The sequence below is a fragment of the Notolepis coatsorum genome (assembly GCF_963971535.1).
Source record: "Notolepis coatsorum genome assembly, chromosome: 1".
Lineage (NCBI taxonomy): Eukaryota > Metazoa > Chordata > Actinopteri > Aulopiformes > Paralepididae > Notolepis > Notolepis coatsorum.
Genome location: NC_140165.1, coordinates 323,182,525 through 323,197,458, shown reverse-complemented (window position 1 = coordinate 323,197,458; position 14,934 = coordinate 323,182,525). Strand labels below are relative to the sequence as shown.

The following is a 14,934-nucleotide window of genomic DNA, read 5'->3' as shown; positions in this document are numbered from 1 at the left end:
ATCGGTATCGGCCAATACCCAAACCCATGTATCGGTATCGGGACTGAAAAAGTCAGATCGGTGCATCCCTAGTTTTGTTTCTAGTTAGCAGCCCGACTGCTAACTAGAACCAAAAGGAGAGAGCACATTAGTCCAGTCTTAGCCGCTTTACACTGGCTTCCTGTAACATTTAGAATTGACTTTAAGGTCCTTCTCCTTACATACAAAGCTCTAAATGGACAGGGACCTAGCTACATCGCCAACACTCTAATAAATTACAGGCCAGCAAGAACACTGCGATCATCAGCTGCTGGACTACTAGAGGCTCCCAGAAGCAGTCAAAAGAGGATCGGTAATGCAGCCTTTATCAACTATGCCCCAAAACTATGGAACAAACTACCCCAAAACATCAGGAAGCCAACTCGCTAGACATCTTTAAAAGACAGCTTAAAACCTATCTCTTTGCTCAGGCATTTCACTGATAGATATCTGCTACCACCTAGTGGCAAGAGGAAACATCAGGGATATCCTGACACAACTTGTATTTATTCTTACCCTGCCTACTCTTATACACTGCCTATCAAATTCATGTGTCGGTTATTGCACTTTTTACTTCTTACTGATGACTATTTTTAAACTGAATCATTTTAAACTATTCTTATTATTTGCTAGATCCAAATGTGAAACACTGATTATTTGTTCATGAATTACAGGAGTATTACTGAATAGAGAGCCTATTAGGATGCTAGATCCTAATGTGAAACACTGTGATTTGCCATATCTTGCTATGCTCGCTCATGCCTGTATTTTTTATGTCCGTTCTATTTTATAATTTTTTGACTATTTTTAAACTGAATCATTTTAAACTATTTTTACTATTTGTGTTACTGAAAACTGTAAGCGGAGAGCCTATTGGGATGCTAGATCCTAATGTGAAACACTGTGATTCTACCTGTCTATCTTTTTATGCTCGCTTATGCCTGTATTTTTTACTGTTGTGAAGCACTTTGAACTGCAACCTCTGTATGAAAAGTGCTATACAAATAAAGTTATTATTATTATTACACTTGTTTATGTACTTGACTTTCTATTTTATACTTATATTATACGTATTTTATACTGTCTTTTTATTTTATCTAGCACACTCTCAGGAGCAAAACAGAAAGAAGCGTTTCATACAAAGTATTCTGTATTTCTGTATGACAACTAATAAAGAAACTTGAAACTCACACTCACATGTCATACAGACAGATTAAAAACAACAAGACATGGAACGCCCTACCCAAAGCTGTAAAGCAGGGGTCGCCAATTAGATTTGCCCACGGGCCAGATTTTCCCCAAGCCGTTGCTTCGCGGGCCAGGATCAAAAACAATGGCTAATTTAATATACTGATATTGAAAAAAGACAAACGTTTTTCTCTGGTCTGCATCCCCCCAACAACCGTGTGCACTGCGCCGCACTGCACTGCACCCACTCTGCAATCCGCCAAACAAAGTTCTCACTCATCCATTCATTCATGAACAGCTCTCAGCTGTTGCAGATCCCCTTAACAATTGTGTGTATTGCGCCGTACTGTATTGTACCCATTCTGCAATCTGTTAAATAAAGTTTTCATTCATTCATTCATGAACAGCAGATCAGCTGTTGCAGATCACCGCGGCGGGTGTTGAACAGATCAGAAGACAGAATGCATGAAAACACGACTCACCATACCTTGTTTGTTGTTCAGTCCTCCAAAATCCCTGCTAATGTTTGAAACATGTCACATATCCACTCGCCGCCCTCCAATTCCAGATTGGCGTTGAATGCAGCTACTTTATCTGCCAACTTTAACACAGTTGTAATAACAACCATTTCCTCGTTGTTGTTGTCGCCACATATTATGCAGAGAGGACGTCGGCTCGGCACGCAAGAATCACCGACCTGTTGCAATAAACCCGTATTTTAAGTATGGCTCCTGTTTATTAAAAGAAGCGTTATATTTCCCTGTTGCATTTCCCTATCCAAAGATGTTTGTTTTGTTTTTTAACACATTTGTTACTCGCTCCATCTCGAACGCGGAAGTGAAAGTTCGTTAGGGACTATTCCATTGGTTCTCCCAGTCCACGTGACCATTTCTAGCATTTCAATTGGCTATAGTGCTATTGATGACTACCGGTAGATAGATACAGCTTCACAATAAAAGACACCCTGGCGTCCCGAGTGAATATTTCCTGCGCGTAAAATAAATATCATATTCTCAAAATAATCTGACGGGCCAGAAATTATTGCTGGCGGGCCAATGTCGGCCCGCGGGCCGCCTATTGCCGATCCCTGCTGTAAAGGAATGTGAATCCCTAACCACATTCAAAACCGCTCTTAAAGAGCACCTACGGGAGGCTGCAATTCGAAACTGGCCACCGTAAATGGCATGCCCAAATCCCCCACCACCTCCTAATAGACAGTCTCCTCCCCACCGCATGTATATATTCCCTCCCCACCGCATGTATATTTCTCTCCCACCCACCCCCTCCAAATGTACAGTCTCCACCCCATCATATGTATATACTCTGTCAGGATCTAGGGGTAACAGTACTGTATATTTGAATACCGTTTATGTCACAAATGTATCAGTACTAAATACCTATATGTCCCTATACCATAAATGTCATGTATGTTGCGTATGTCATAAATGTCTATATGAATTGAAAATGGGGGACCCTGATGTAAACAAGACAAACGTCTTTCTCAGGTCTGCATCCCCTTAACAATTGTGTGTATTGAGCCGTACTGTATTGTACCCATTCTGCAATCTGTTAAATAAAGTTTTCATTCATTCATTCATTCATGCTCCTAATCAATTCATAATACAATACAGTATAATATACTATTTAGCTTTTTCATACATCATCTATGTTTATTAGGGCTGTCTTAAATACTTCGAAGCTTCGAAGCTTCGTTCGATGGGCATGGGATTCGAATATGAAAATAAAATGTGATTATTAAAAAATAGAAATAAAAAAATATATATGATTTTTTTTTGCTAAATCAACTCTGCCTCTCTCTGTTAACTACAACAAGCAATGCTGTTTGTTATTTAAGATGAGGTCGGACTCAGCACTGACAGATTTGTGTTCATTGTGCTGCTTTTATAAAGCCTCAAATGACGGCTTACAATATTTCATGAAAGCAAATTGTTTTGTTTGTCTAAGATTTAAAAACGTTTAAACTTTACAGCACTGACAAAGTTGAACAAAGTGCTGTACAAGTTCTCACAACATAAAAAAATTTAAATATATATTTTTTTCTTTTTTTCCTCGAAGCTTCGAATTAAAATCGAATCTCGGCCACGAAGCTTCGAATTCCAAAAAAATAATCGAAGGTCAGCCCTAATGTTTATATCAACCAATCTTGTCTATAGTAGACTGTGTATAGTAACTGTATAGTAGACTGTGTATAGTAACTCTAAATTAGACTGTGTGTATAGTAAAGGAGAGGAGCAGGTAGAGAATCGTAACAAAACCGTCTGCAAAGCTGCCAGGCCAGTAGTAGTAAAGTGTATTCTAGTGCCAGGAGTAGTAAAGTGTATTCTAGTGCCAGGCCAGTAGTAGTAAAGTGTATTCTAGTGCCAGGCCAGGAGTAGTAAAGTGTATTCTAGTGCCAGGCCAGGAGTAGTAAAGTGTATTCTAGTGCCAGGCCAGTAGTAGTAAAGTGTATTCTAGTGCCAGGCCAGCAGTAGTAAAGTGTATTCTAGTGCCAGGCCAGTAGTAGTAAAGTGTATTCTAGTGCCAGGCCAGTAGTAGTAAAGTGTATTCTAGTGCCAGGCCAGGAGTAGTAAAGTGTATTCTAGTGCCAGGCCAGCAGTAGTAAAGTGTATTCTAGTGCCAGGCCAGGAGTAGTAAAGTGTATTCTAGTGCCAGGCCAGTAGTAGTAAAGTGTATTCTAGTGCCAGGCCAGTAGTAGTAAAGTGTATTCTAGTGCCAGGCCAGTAGTAGTAAAGTGTATTCTAGTGCCAGGCCAGCAGTAGTAAAGTGTATTCTAGTGCCAGGCCAGGAGTAGTAAAGTGTATTCTAGTGCCAGGCCAGGAGTAGTAAAGTGTATTCTAGTGCCAGGCCAGTAGTAGTAAAGTGTATTCTAGTGCCAGTAGTAGTAAAGTGTATTCTAGTGCCAGGCCAGGAGTAGTAAAGTGTATTCTAGTGCCAGGAGTAGTAAAGTGTATTCTAGTGCCAGGCCAGTAGTAGTAAAGTGTATTCTAGTGCCAGGCCAGTAGTAGTAAAGTGTATTCTAGTGCCAGTAGTAGTAAAGTGTATTCTAGTGCCAGGCCAGGAGTAGTAAAGTGTATTCTAGTGCCAGGCCAGTAGTAGTAAAGTGTATTCTAGTGCCAGGCCAGCAGTAGTAAAGTGTATTCTAGTGCCAGGCCAGTAGTAGTAAAGTGTATTCTAGTGCCAGGCCAGTAGTAGTAAAGTGTATTCTAGTGCCAGGCCAGTAGTAGTAAAGTGTATTCTAGTGCCAGGCCAGTAGTAGTAAAGTGTATTCTAGTGCCAGGCCAGTAGTAGTAAAGTGTATTCTAGTGCCAGGCCAGTAGTAGTAAAGTGTATTCTAGTGCCAGTAGTAGTAAAGTGTATTCTAGTGCCAGTAGTAGTAAAGTGTATTCTAGTGCCAGTAGTAGTAAAGTGTATTCTAGTGCCAGGCCAGTAGTAGTAAAGTGTATTATGGTGCCAGGCCAGGAGTAGTAAAGTGTATTCTAGTGCCAGGCCAGTAGTAGTAAAGTGTATTCTAGTGCCAGGCCAGTAGTAGTAAAGTGTATTCTAGTGCCAGGCCAGGAGTAGTAAAGTGTATTCTAGTGCCAGGCCAGTAGTAGTAAAGTGTATTCTAGTGCCAGGCCAGTAGTAGTAAAGTGTATTCTAGTGCCAGGCCAGTAGTAGTAAAGTGTATTCTAGTGCCAGGCCAGTAGTAGTAAAGTGTATTCTAGTGCCAGGCCAGTAGTAGTAAAGTGTATTCTAGTGCCAGTAGTAGTAAAGTGTATTCTAGTGCCAGTAGTAGTAAAGTGTATTCTAGTGCCAGGCCAGTAGTAGTAAAGTGTATTCTAGTGCCAGGCCAGTAGTAGTAAAGTGTATTCTAGTGCCAGTAGTAGTAAAGTGTATTCTAGTGCCAGGCCAGTAGTAGTAAAGTGTATTCTAGTGCCAGTAGTAGTAAAGTGTATTCTAGTGCCAGGCCAGTAGTAGTAAAGTGTATTCTAGTGCCAGTAGTAGTAAAGTGTATTCTAGTGCCAGGCCAGTAGTAGTAAAGTGTATTCTAGTGCCAGGTCAGGAGTAGTAAAGTGTATTCTAGTGCCAGGCCAGTAGTAGTAAAGTGTATTCTAGTGCCAGGCCAGTAGTAGTAAAGTGTATTCTAGTGCCAGGTCAGGAGTAGTAAAGTGTATTCTAGTGCCAGGCCAGTAGTAGTAAAGTGTATTCTAGTGCCAGGCCAGTAGTAGTAAAGTGTATTCTAGTGCCAGTAGTAGTAAAGTGTATTCTAGTGCCAGGCCAGGAGTAGTAAAGTGTATTCTAGTGCCAGGCCAGTAGTAGTAAAGTGTATTCTAGTGCCAGGCCAGTAGTAGTAAAGTGTATTCTAGTGCCAGGCCAGTAGTAGTAAAGTGTATTCTAGTGCCAGGCCAGTAGTAGTAAAGTGTATTCTAGTGCCAGGCCAGTAGTAGTAAAGTGTATTCTAGTGCCAGTAGTAGTAAAGTGTATTCTAGTGCCAGGCCAGTAGTAGTAAAGTGTATTCTAGTGCCAGTAGTAGTAAAGTGTATTCTAGTGCCAGGCCAGTAGTAGTAAAGTGTATTCTAGTGCCAGTAGTAGTAAAGTGTATTCTAGTGCCAGGCCAGTAGTAGTAAAGTGTATTCTAGTGCCAGGCCAGGAGTAGTAAAGTGTATTCTAGTGCCAGGCCAGTAGTAGTAAAGTGTATTCTAGTGCCAGGCCAGGAGTAGTAAAGTGTATTCTAGTGCCAGGCCAGTAGTAGTAAAGTGTATTCTAGTGCCAGGAGTAGTAAAGTGTATTCTAGTGCCAGGCCAGTAGTAGTAAAGTGTATTCTAGTGCCAGGAGTAGTAAAGTGTATTCTAGTGCCAGGCCAGTAGTAGTAAAGTGTATTCTAGTGCCAGGCCAGTAGTAGTAAAGTGTATTCTAGTGCCAGGCCAGTAGTAGTAAAGTGTATTCTAGTGCCAGGCCAGTAGTAGTAAAGTGTATTCTAGTGCCAGGCCAGTAGTAGTAAAGTGTATTATGGTGCCAGGCCAGGAGTAGTAAAGTGTATTCTAGTGCCAGGCCAGTAGTAGTAAAGTGTATTCTAGTGCCAGGCCAGTAGTAGTAAAGTGTATTCTAGTGCCAGGCCAGGAGTAGTAAAGTGTATTCTAGTGCCAGGCCAGTAGTAGTAAAGTGTATTCTAGTGCCAGGCCAGTAGTAGTAAAGTGTATTCTAGTGCCAGGCCAGTAGTAGTAAAGTGTATTCTAGTGCCAGGCCAGTAGTAGTAAAGTGTATTCTAGTGCCAGGCCAGTAGTAGTAAAGTGTATTCTAGTGCCAGTAGTAGTAAAGTGTATTCTAGTGCCAGTAGTAGTAAAGTGTATTCTAGTGCCAGGCCAGTAGTAGTAAAGTGTATTCTAGTGCCAGGCCAGTAGTAGTAAAGTGTATTCTAGTGCCAGTAGTAGTAAAGTGTATTCTAGTGCCAGGCCAGTAGTAGTAAAGTGTATTCTAGTGCCAGTAGTAGTAAAGTGTATTCTAGTGCCAGGCCAGTAGTAGTAAAGTGTATTCTAGTGCCAGTAGTAGTAAAGTGTATTCTAGTGCCAGGCCAGTAGTAGTAAAGTGTATTCTAGTGCCAGGTCAGGAGTAGTAAAGTGTATTCTAGTGCCAGGCCAGTAGTAGTAAAGTGTATTCTAGTGCCAGGCCAGGAGTAGTAAAGTGTATTCTAGTGCCAGGCCAGTAGTAGTAAAGTGTATTCTAGTGCCAGGAGTAGTAAAGTGTATTCTAGTGCCAGGCCAGTAGTAGTAAAGTGTATTCTAGTGCCAGGAGTAGTAAAGTGTATTCTAGTGCCAGGCCAGTAGTAGTAAAGTGTATTCTAGTGCCAGGCCAGTAGTAGTAAAGTGTATTCTAGTGCCAGGCCAGTAGTAGTAAAGTGTATTCTAGTGCCAGGCCAGTAGTAGTAAAGTGTATTATAGTGCCAGGCCAGGAGTAGTAAAGTGTATTCTAGTGCCAGGCCAGTAGTAGTAAAGTGTATTCTAGTGCCAGGCCAGTAGTAGTAAAGTGTATTCTAGTGCCAGGCCAGTAGTAGTAAAGTGTATTCTAGTGCCAGGCCAGTAGTAGTAAAGTGTATTCTAGTGCCAGTAGTAGTAAAGTGTATTCTAGTGCCAGGCCAGGAGTAGTAAAGTGTATTCTAGTGCCAGGCCAGTAGTAGTAAAGTGTATTCTAGTGCCAGTAGTAGTAAAGTGTATTCTAGTGCCAGGCCAGTAGTAGTAAAGTGTATTCTAGTGCCAGGCCAGGAGTAGTAAAGTGTATTCTAGTGCCAGGCCAGTAGTAGTAAAGTGTATTCTAGTGCCAGGCCAGGAGTAGTAAAGTGTATTCTAGTGCCAGGCCAGTAGTAGTAAAGTGTATTCTAGTGCCAGGAGTAGTAAAGTGTATTCTAGTGCCAGGCCAGTAGTAGTAAAGTGTATTCTAGTGCCAGGAGTAGTAAAGTGTATTCTAGTGCCAGGCCAGTAGTAGTAAAGTGTATTCTAGTGCCAGGCCAGTAGTAGTAAAGTGTATTCTAGTGCCAGGCCAGTAGTAGTAAAGTGTATTCTAGTGCCAGGCCAGTAGTAGTAAAGTGTATTCTAGTGCCAGGCCAGTAGTAGTAAAGTGTATTATAGTGCCAGGCCAGGAGTAGTAAAGTGTATTCTAGTGCCAGGCCAGTAGTAGTAAAGTGTATTCTAGTGCCAGGCCAGTAGTAGTAAAGTGTATTCTAGTGCCAGGCCAGGAGTAGTAAAGTGTATTCTAGTGCCAGTAGTAGTAAAGTGTATTCTAGTGCCAGGCCAGGAGTAGTAAAGTGTATTCTAGTGCCAGGCCAGGAGTAGTAAAGTGTATTCTAGTGCCAGGCCAGTAGTAGTAAAGTGTATTCTAGTGCCAGGCCAGGAGTAGTAAAGTGTATTCTAGTGCCAGGAGTAGTAAAGTGTATTCTAGTGCCAGGCCAGGAGTAGTAAAGTGTATTCTAGTGCCAGGCCAGTAGTAGTAAAGTGTATTCTAGTGCCAGGCCAGTAGTAGTAAAGTGTATTCTAGTGCCAGGAGTAGTAAAGTGTATTCTAGTGCCAGGCCAGGAGTAGTAAAGTGTATTCTAGTGCCAGGCCAGCAGTAGTAAAGTGTATTCTAGTGCCAGGCCAGTAGTAGTAAAGTGTATTCTAGTGCCAGTAGTAGTAAAGTGTAGTCTAGTGCCAGGCCAGTAGTAGTAAAGTGTATTCTAGTGTGATTTCTCATGACCAACACTACTTGCACACAGCGGCTCTGCTCTGCTCTGCTCTGCGGCTCAGTAAGATGCACACAGCAGCAGCGCTACAACGCTGGTGATCATATCACAAGAAACATCTTGTCTTCAGGAAACATAGCCTATGAGTCTGCAAGATATATGGTGTATAGTTAATAAATTCCTGTTCTCTAGTTAAGGAATCCATCGTGTCAAACATACGATGCTCTTCTTCTGTAAATATCTATTCAATCTTCAACAATTCAAACTAATTGACTGGAGTGCATCCCAATTTTTCTTTCAATACCATATTAATTGAATGTGCAAAACATCTTTACCCTTACTGAATGGTAACAGTGTAGATAAATAGAGCTTGCAACAATAGGTAGGTAGTGAATGAACACAGTCTCTGTCATAATGATCACAATAGGTCTCAGGTACGTCCTAACCATTAACTCACAAACTGTAGCCCACCAGTGTGTAAGTCACACGACCTCTGACCTCATCACTGGAGCCTTGAGTGAAGAATGTGTTTTCTGCACATCATGCACACAGACCTACATGCTGGATGTGGAACCAGCCCGAGGGAACACAGCCTGTTCCAGATGCTCCAGATGTTCCAGATGCTACCGTTTTAAAAATAGATATAAAATCTGCTCTTGCTTTTTGTGCGTTTCGTATCATACTATGTAACAGAGCTGTATGGCAAATCAACTGCCGGTTGTGTGCGTGCGTGTGTGCGTGTGTGCGTGTGTGTGTGTGTGTGCGTGTGTGCGTGTGATTAATTCGAGGTTATATAATAGTGGCCTCTACACTGATCCCACTCCCTGCAGCACAGCGGCTTAACGGAGCGGCTTACTGCCGGAACCACTCCGTTATTCGGTAACAGGAATGCAGGCAGCATCCTTCTTTAACATGAAAATCACGACCTGTGCGTTATGTTATGTTATATGGCCGCACATATCTAGAATGATAACTGGTTACAACGCGGTTCGGCGCTCCCCGCTCCCCTCTCCCGGTCCTCCCCTCTCCCGGTCCTCCCCGCTCCCGGTCCCGGTCTCCTACCTTGGCTTGGTTTATGAGAAGCCCCACGAAGGTTGACACCAGCACCGAGCCCGACACGCCTTTCCGCCGCATGTCCTGCTTCAGGAACGGGAACGCGGCCGGGGGGTCCTCGGGAACGGTCACCGTGTAGGACAGGAACGGGAACGGGAACGCGGCCGGGGGGTCCTCGGGAACGGTCACCGTGCAGGACTGTCGCATGCTGCGCGGCACAACACCGGGCCGCCGGTGGCCGGAGCGCTCTCCCGTTATTGTGCGTAAAGCTGCGTCGCCAGATCCGGAGTGAAATCAATAACGAGTGAATAACGGGTTTTACTGACGAGTCCCGTGTTTCTCCGCCGCTGCGCGCGTCAAGGAGACAGCCATCCATCCGCGGAACGGGACCGGGAATCTAGTAGCGCCGGTAGAGGCGCCGCCGGTCCGGTACCGTGCTGCAGAGAACAACCCGCCGGTAGAGGCGCCGCCGGTCCGGTACCGTGCTGCAGAGAACAACCCGCCGGTAGAGGCGCCGCCGGTCCGGTACCGTGCTGCAGAGAACCCGCCGGTAGAGGCGCCGCCGGTCCGGTACCGTGCTGCAGAGAACAACCCGCCGGTAGAGGAGCCGCCGGTCGGTCCGGTGCTGCAGAGAACAACCCGCCGGGCGCCGGTAGAGGCGCCGCCGGTCCGGTACCGTGCTGCAGAGAACAACCCGCCGGTAGAGGCGCCGCCGGTCGGTCCGGTAAACAGACACTATAGTTTCCTACCGAATGAATGAATGAAGAAAGAACCGGAGAAAGGCGCGCTCCTCTTGTGTTCCACGACGCGCGCATCAACACCGGGGCGCGCTCCTCTTGTGTTCCACGACGCGCGCATCAACACCGGGGCGCGCTCCTCTTGTGTTCCACGACGCGCGCATCAACACCGTGTCTCCGGTAATAACAGCAGGAGCTGAGGAGGACCCGCCCTCCGCACGTCAGACAGACGGTGCTCCCGGTGCTCCCGGCGCTCCCGGTGTCATCTGGACTCATAACGGCCCCTTCCAATGAGACCACACCTCTCATCCCCATCATCATCATCATCACGGCCATCATATCAAACCAAACGGGCTATTCGCCATAAATACATCATGTTTAACCAGATCCACTCCGTCAGACCCACGTGCTGTGATGCTGCACTATTGGAACAGTGCGCGGTGTTCATCAATAATACACTCACTCAGTGATGTCCTTACTAAACTAATCTTCTCCTATGTTTTGTTTATTTTATTTTATTGTTATGTTTTTATGTTTTAATCCTTTTTATTCTTATCTTTTTATTTTTATCCATTTGAATGTTTTTTTGTTTTAAACCTTTTTATTCTATTTTCTAATTTAGTTTTCCTTCTGCTGTGAAGCACCTTGAGAGCTCACTGAGTTTAAAGTGTGCTATATAAATTAAATCTATTATTATTATTATTATTATTATTATTATTATTATTATTATTATTATTATTATTATTATTATTATTATTATTATTATTATTATTATTACTGAGCAGGGTGGTTGAATGAGCTATAGTGCTACCATGTTAGTAGTATACCTGTATATTCCTGAACTAAAATTATGCTACTGAAAAAGGAAATAGAAAAAGGAGCCCTACTGGCTAGTCGTCCGTATACGCTTCCATTAATTTGTGTTAAATAGGCTATTGAACGCACAGAGAGGAGGTATCTGGAGAAGATCTTTGACAAACACAAGGTGTAGCACCCGTATATATATTTATTTATTTTTAAACCTAATCGTTTATTGTGTTTGTATGTAATTTATTCTGTGTGTTGTTTTGTCTGAGTTTGTAAATAAAGTTTGATTGATTGATTATGCAACTTGACACTCAGAGCAGAGCTAGACATCCTTCCTTGCTCATCAGACGCTGGCAGATAGAACACGTTTTATATGCTATCAGATAGGGCTGGGCGATATGGCCTCTAAATGATATCATGATATTTTTTGGCTACACGATATATATCACGATATTTTGACATTTCCTCTAAAGTACTTAAAAATGTTTGATTTAACCCTTTGGTGGATACAGTCATGCCAATATGATGATTATAATAGTCCCTGCAACATTATGTCTGCATTAAACCATGAAGATGCTTTCAAAAATAATTGAATGAAAAGTTTCTAAAAATCTAAGAGTGGTCTACTGACACTAATACAGACAAACATTTATTAAAGGGGAACTATCTTATAAATGGCCTTTTTCAGTGTTTAGCATTGTTTCCTAGCTATGTGGACTTATATTAATATGATCTATGTCTCTAATTCTCATATTGGCGCATTCTTCCAATTCTCCTCTCACAATATTCACCCTCACTGAACTGAGTCATCTGAAAATGTGATGATTTGTGATGTCAGAGAGACACCGCTGCATGATAACGTGGCAGTAGCCACCAGGCCGCCTGTACGTTAATGCCAAGCAAGCAGTGCAAAAATGCTTCCGCATTCGTCACCGCACGCTAGTGCGGTAAAGCGCCCTTCTTTTCAGACAAATGCTACCGTGCGTGCACCGGCGGCGGCGTGCTCGCTCAGGTGCGTGCGTGCGCCGGCGTGCTCGCGCGAGGTGCCCGCGCATGCGACACGAGCGGAGCTCAATATATATAAGTCACCGCCCCTTATTCAGTATCCAACAAATAGCTCAATCGGCAAGGACACATGGCTGTGGATCCTATGGCTTGTTTGCTGGCGAGTTCGAATCCCATCGAAAATATTTTTTAACGTGATTTTTTTTTAACGTGTATTCTTTCGCCGATTAAGGTTAGGCATTGTTTCGGAGTTGGTTAAGGTTAGAACGGTTAAGTTTAGGCGCTGTTAAGGAGCTGGTTAAGGTTAGAGTTTGTCAAAGAGAATGGCAATATCATTTCTATGGTTAAGGTTAAGGTTAGGCATTGTTTCGGAGTTGGTTAAGGTTAGAACGGTTAAGTTTAGGCGCTGTTAAGGAGCTGGTTAAGGTTAGAGTTTGTCAAAGAGAATGGCAATAGACAGCCTATTTCCGCGAAAATGAAAGGCGCATTACTGCATGCCACTACGGTAAATTTTTGCACTGCTTGCTTGGCATAAAGCTACACGCCACCAGGCCACACAGTGGTTTAGGAGCCCAGCCTCAAAACGGCTCGAGATCTTGAGGTCGAAAAATGCTGTTTTTGAGGACTTGATTAGAAATACAAAACAATGAGTTAAAAAAAAATATAATTACAGAGGTGTTCCATAAACTCACAGGAATTGTGTAAAAGTGCCCAAATAGTGAAAGAAATAGTAAAATAGTTCCCCTTTAACATCTAAGACAATTTATATAAAAACTCTTGGGTGCCTAAGACCTTTGTACAGTACTGTGTTTTCTATCCACTTTAGCCAAAAATACACACGCACACACACACACACATACACACACACACACACACACACACACATATAAACACACTACTGTGAGAAAATAATAATAATTTGTATTATCAGCAATGTTATAACATCCTACTGGTAAACAAAACACTGTAAAGGTGTGTGTGCATCACGTGTACTAAATATATATATATTTACTTTTTAATTGCATGAAACATTATGAAGGATTCTCTTGTGCCGCTTTTCCACTGCATGGTACCTACTCAACTCAACTCGCTTTTGTTAGTTCTCCACTGCATGTAGTACATTTTATTAAATGTTTATATCATCAACTATCCAGTTAGTATTTATAGTGTAACATGTGGCTACATTAAATCATTGAACGTAGAGAGAGAGAGAGAGAGAGAGAGAGAGAGAGAGAGAGAGAGAGAGAGAGAGAGAGAGAGAGAGAGAGAGAGAGCGAGAGAGAGAGAGAGAGATACAGCCCCCCCCCCCCTCCCCCGTGATGTATTAGGTTTGAGTTTGAGTGTCTTGGTTGCCGTAGTTGGTCTATGTAACTCTATGTTGGTCTATGTAACTCTATGTTGGTCTATGTAACTCTATGTTGGTCTATGTAACTCTATGTTGGTCTATGTAACTCTATGTTGGTCTAGGTAACTCTATGTTAGTCTATGTAACTCTATGTTAGTCTATGTAACTCTATGTTGGTCTATGTAACTCTATGTTGGTCTATGTAACTCTATGTTGGTCTAGGTAACTCTATGTTAGTCTATGTAACTCTATGTTAGTCTATGTAACTCTATGTTGGTCTATGTAACTCTATGTTGGTCTAGGTAACTCTATGTTAGTCTATGTAACTCTATGTTAGTCTATGTAAGTCTATGTTGGTCTATGTTGGTCTATGTAACTCTATGTTGGTCTATGTAACTCTATGTTAGTCTATGTAACTATATGTTGCTCTATGTAACTCTGTGTTGCTCTATGTAACTCTATGTTGGTCTATGTAACTCTATGTTGGTCTATGTAACTCTATGTGTATCTACTGTAGGTACTGTAGCTCTCTCACCTGGTTAGGGTTATATGTTAATATATGTTAATATGACTCAGTTCTGTGCATCAGATATCAGAAGACACAGCATCTACTGTGTGTTCCCTCTGACTTTGTACTTTTCCACCTCGATAATGGGGAACGTTTCAGAGTCCAAGACACAAGGATGTGTGCGCCTCCTACACACACACACACACACACACACACACACACACACACACACACACACACACACACACACACACACACACACACACACACACACACACACACACACACACACACACACACACACACACACACACACACACACACACACACACACACACACACACACACACACACACACACACACACACACACACACACACACACACACACACACACACGCACGCTCAGCCTGGTGATGGAATGTGTTCCTCTGCTGTTTGTTGTGTACACATGCTGGGGCCTCGGCCATGAGATTGCTGCCTGGGACACGCTGCTCCTCCCCTCCTTTACACACCAGTTTGAGGGGAGTATCTTCCACACAGATGCCTCGGAGCCCTCGGCCCCCGGTGTAATACAGCATGTAGGTCTTGCTCTGTCATGCTTGAGTGAGTGGAAGTCTAACTAATGCGTTCTGCGTGTTGTAGTCGTGGTGGCGCCGGATTGGCCTAATCCATACAAGTATATATCTCACAAACAGGTCTCAGTTTGTCAGCATCAGCGGCTCATCCTCCCCCCCGGCCCCAGTCAACCACGGTGTCCCCCAAGGCTCTGTGCTGGATCCCCTACTTTTCACCATTTACATGCTCCCCCTCGGTCAGACCATACGTCACTACGGACTCAACTTTCACTGCTACGCTGATGATACTCAGCTCTATCTCAGCACCTCCCCATCCTCCCAGCTCCCCCCACAGTCCTTAGTCAACTGCCTCCACGCCATAAAAACCTGGATGTCAACCAAACTACTCAAACTCAACAGCAAAAAGACAGCGCTCATGGTTGTGGCCCCCAAGGCACTGCTCGGGAAGGTTGGAGATCTCCTCCTCCACGTTGACGGCTGTTC

At 43.3% G+C, this 14,934-nt stretch overlaps 1 protein-coding gene across 2 annotated transcripts in view; it reads right to left on the bottom strand.

Moving 5' to 3' along the window:
- Positions 1-14,934, bottom strand: part of usp2a (ubiquitin specific peptidase 2a) — a 164,314-nt gene that overhangs the window by 80,829 nt on the left and 68,551 nt on the right. Inside the window, exon 1 of one of the 2 annotated variants that reach the window (XM_084332348.1) lies at positions 9,482-10,006. The exons of the other annotated variant lie outside the window; for it this stretch is intronic. Within the exon in view, the coding sequence (XP_084188474.1) occupies positions 9,482-9,679 (198 nt within the window). The 5' untranslated portion in view covers positions 9,680-10,006. Of the gene's footprint in view, positions 1-9,481; positions 10,007-14,934 lie in introns of those variants that run through there. 2 annotated transcript variants of the gene reach the window in all.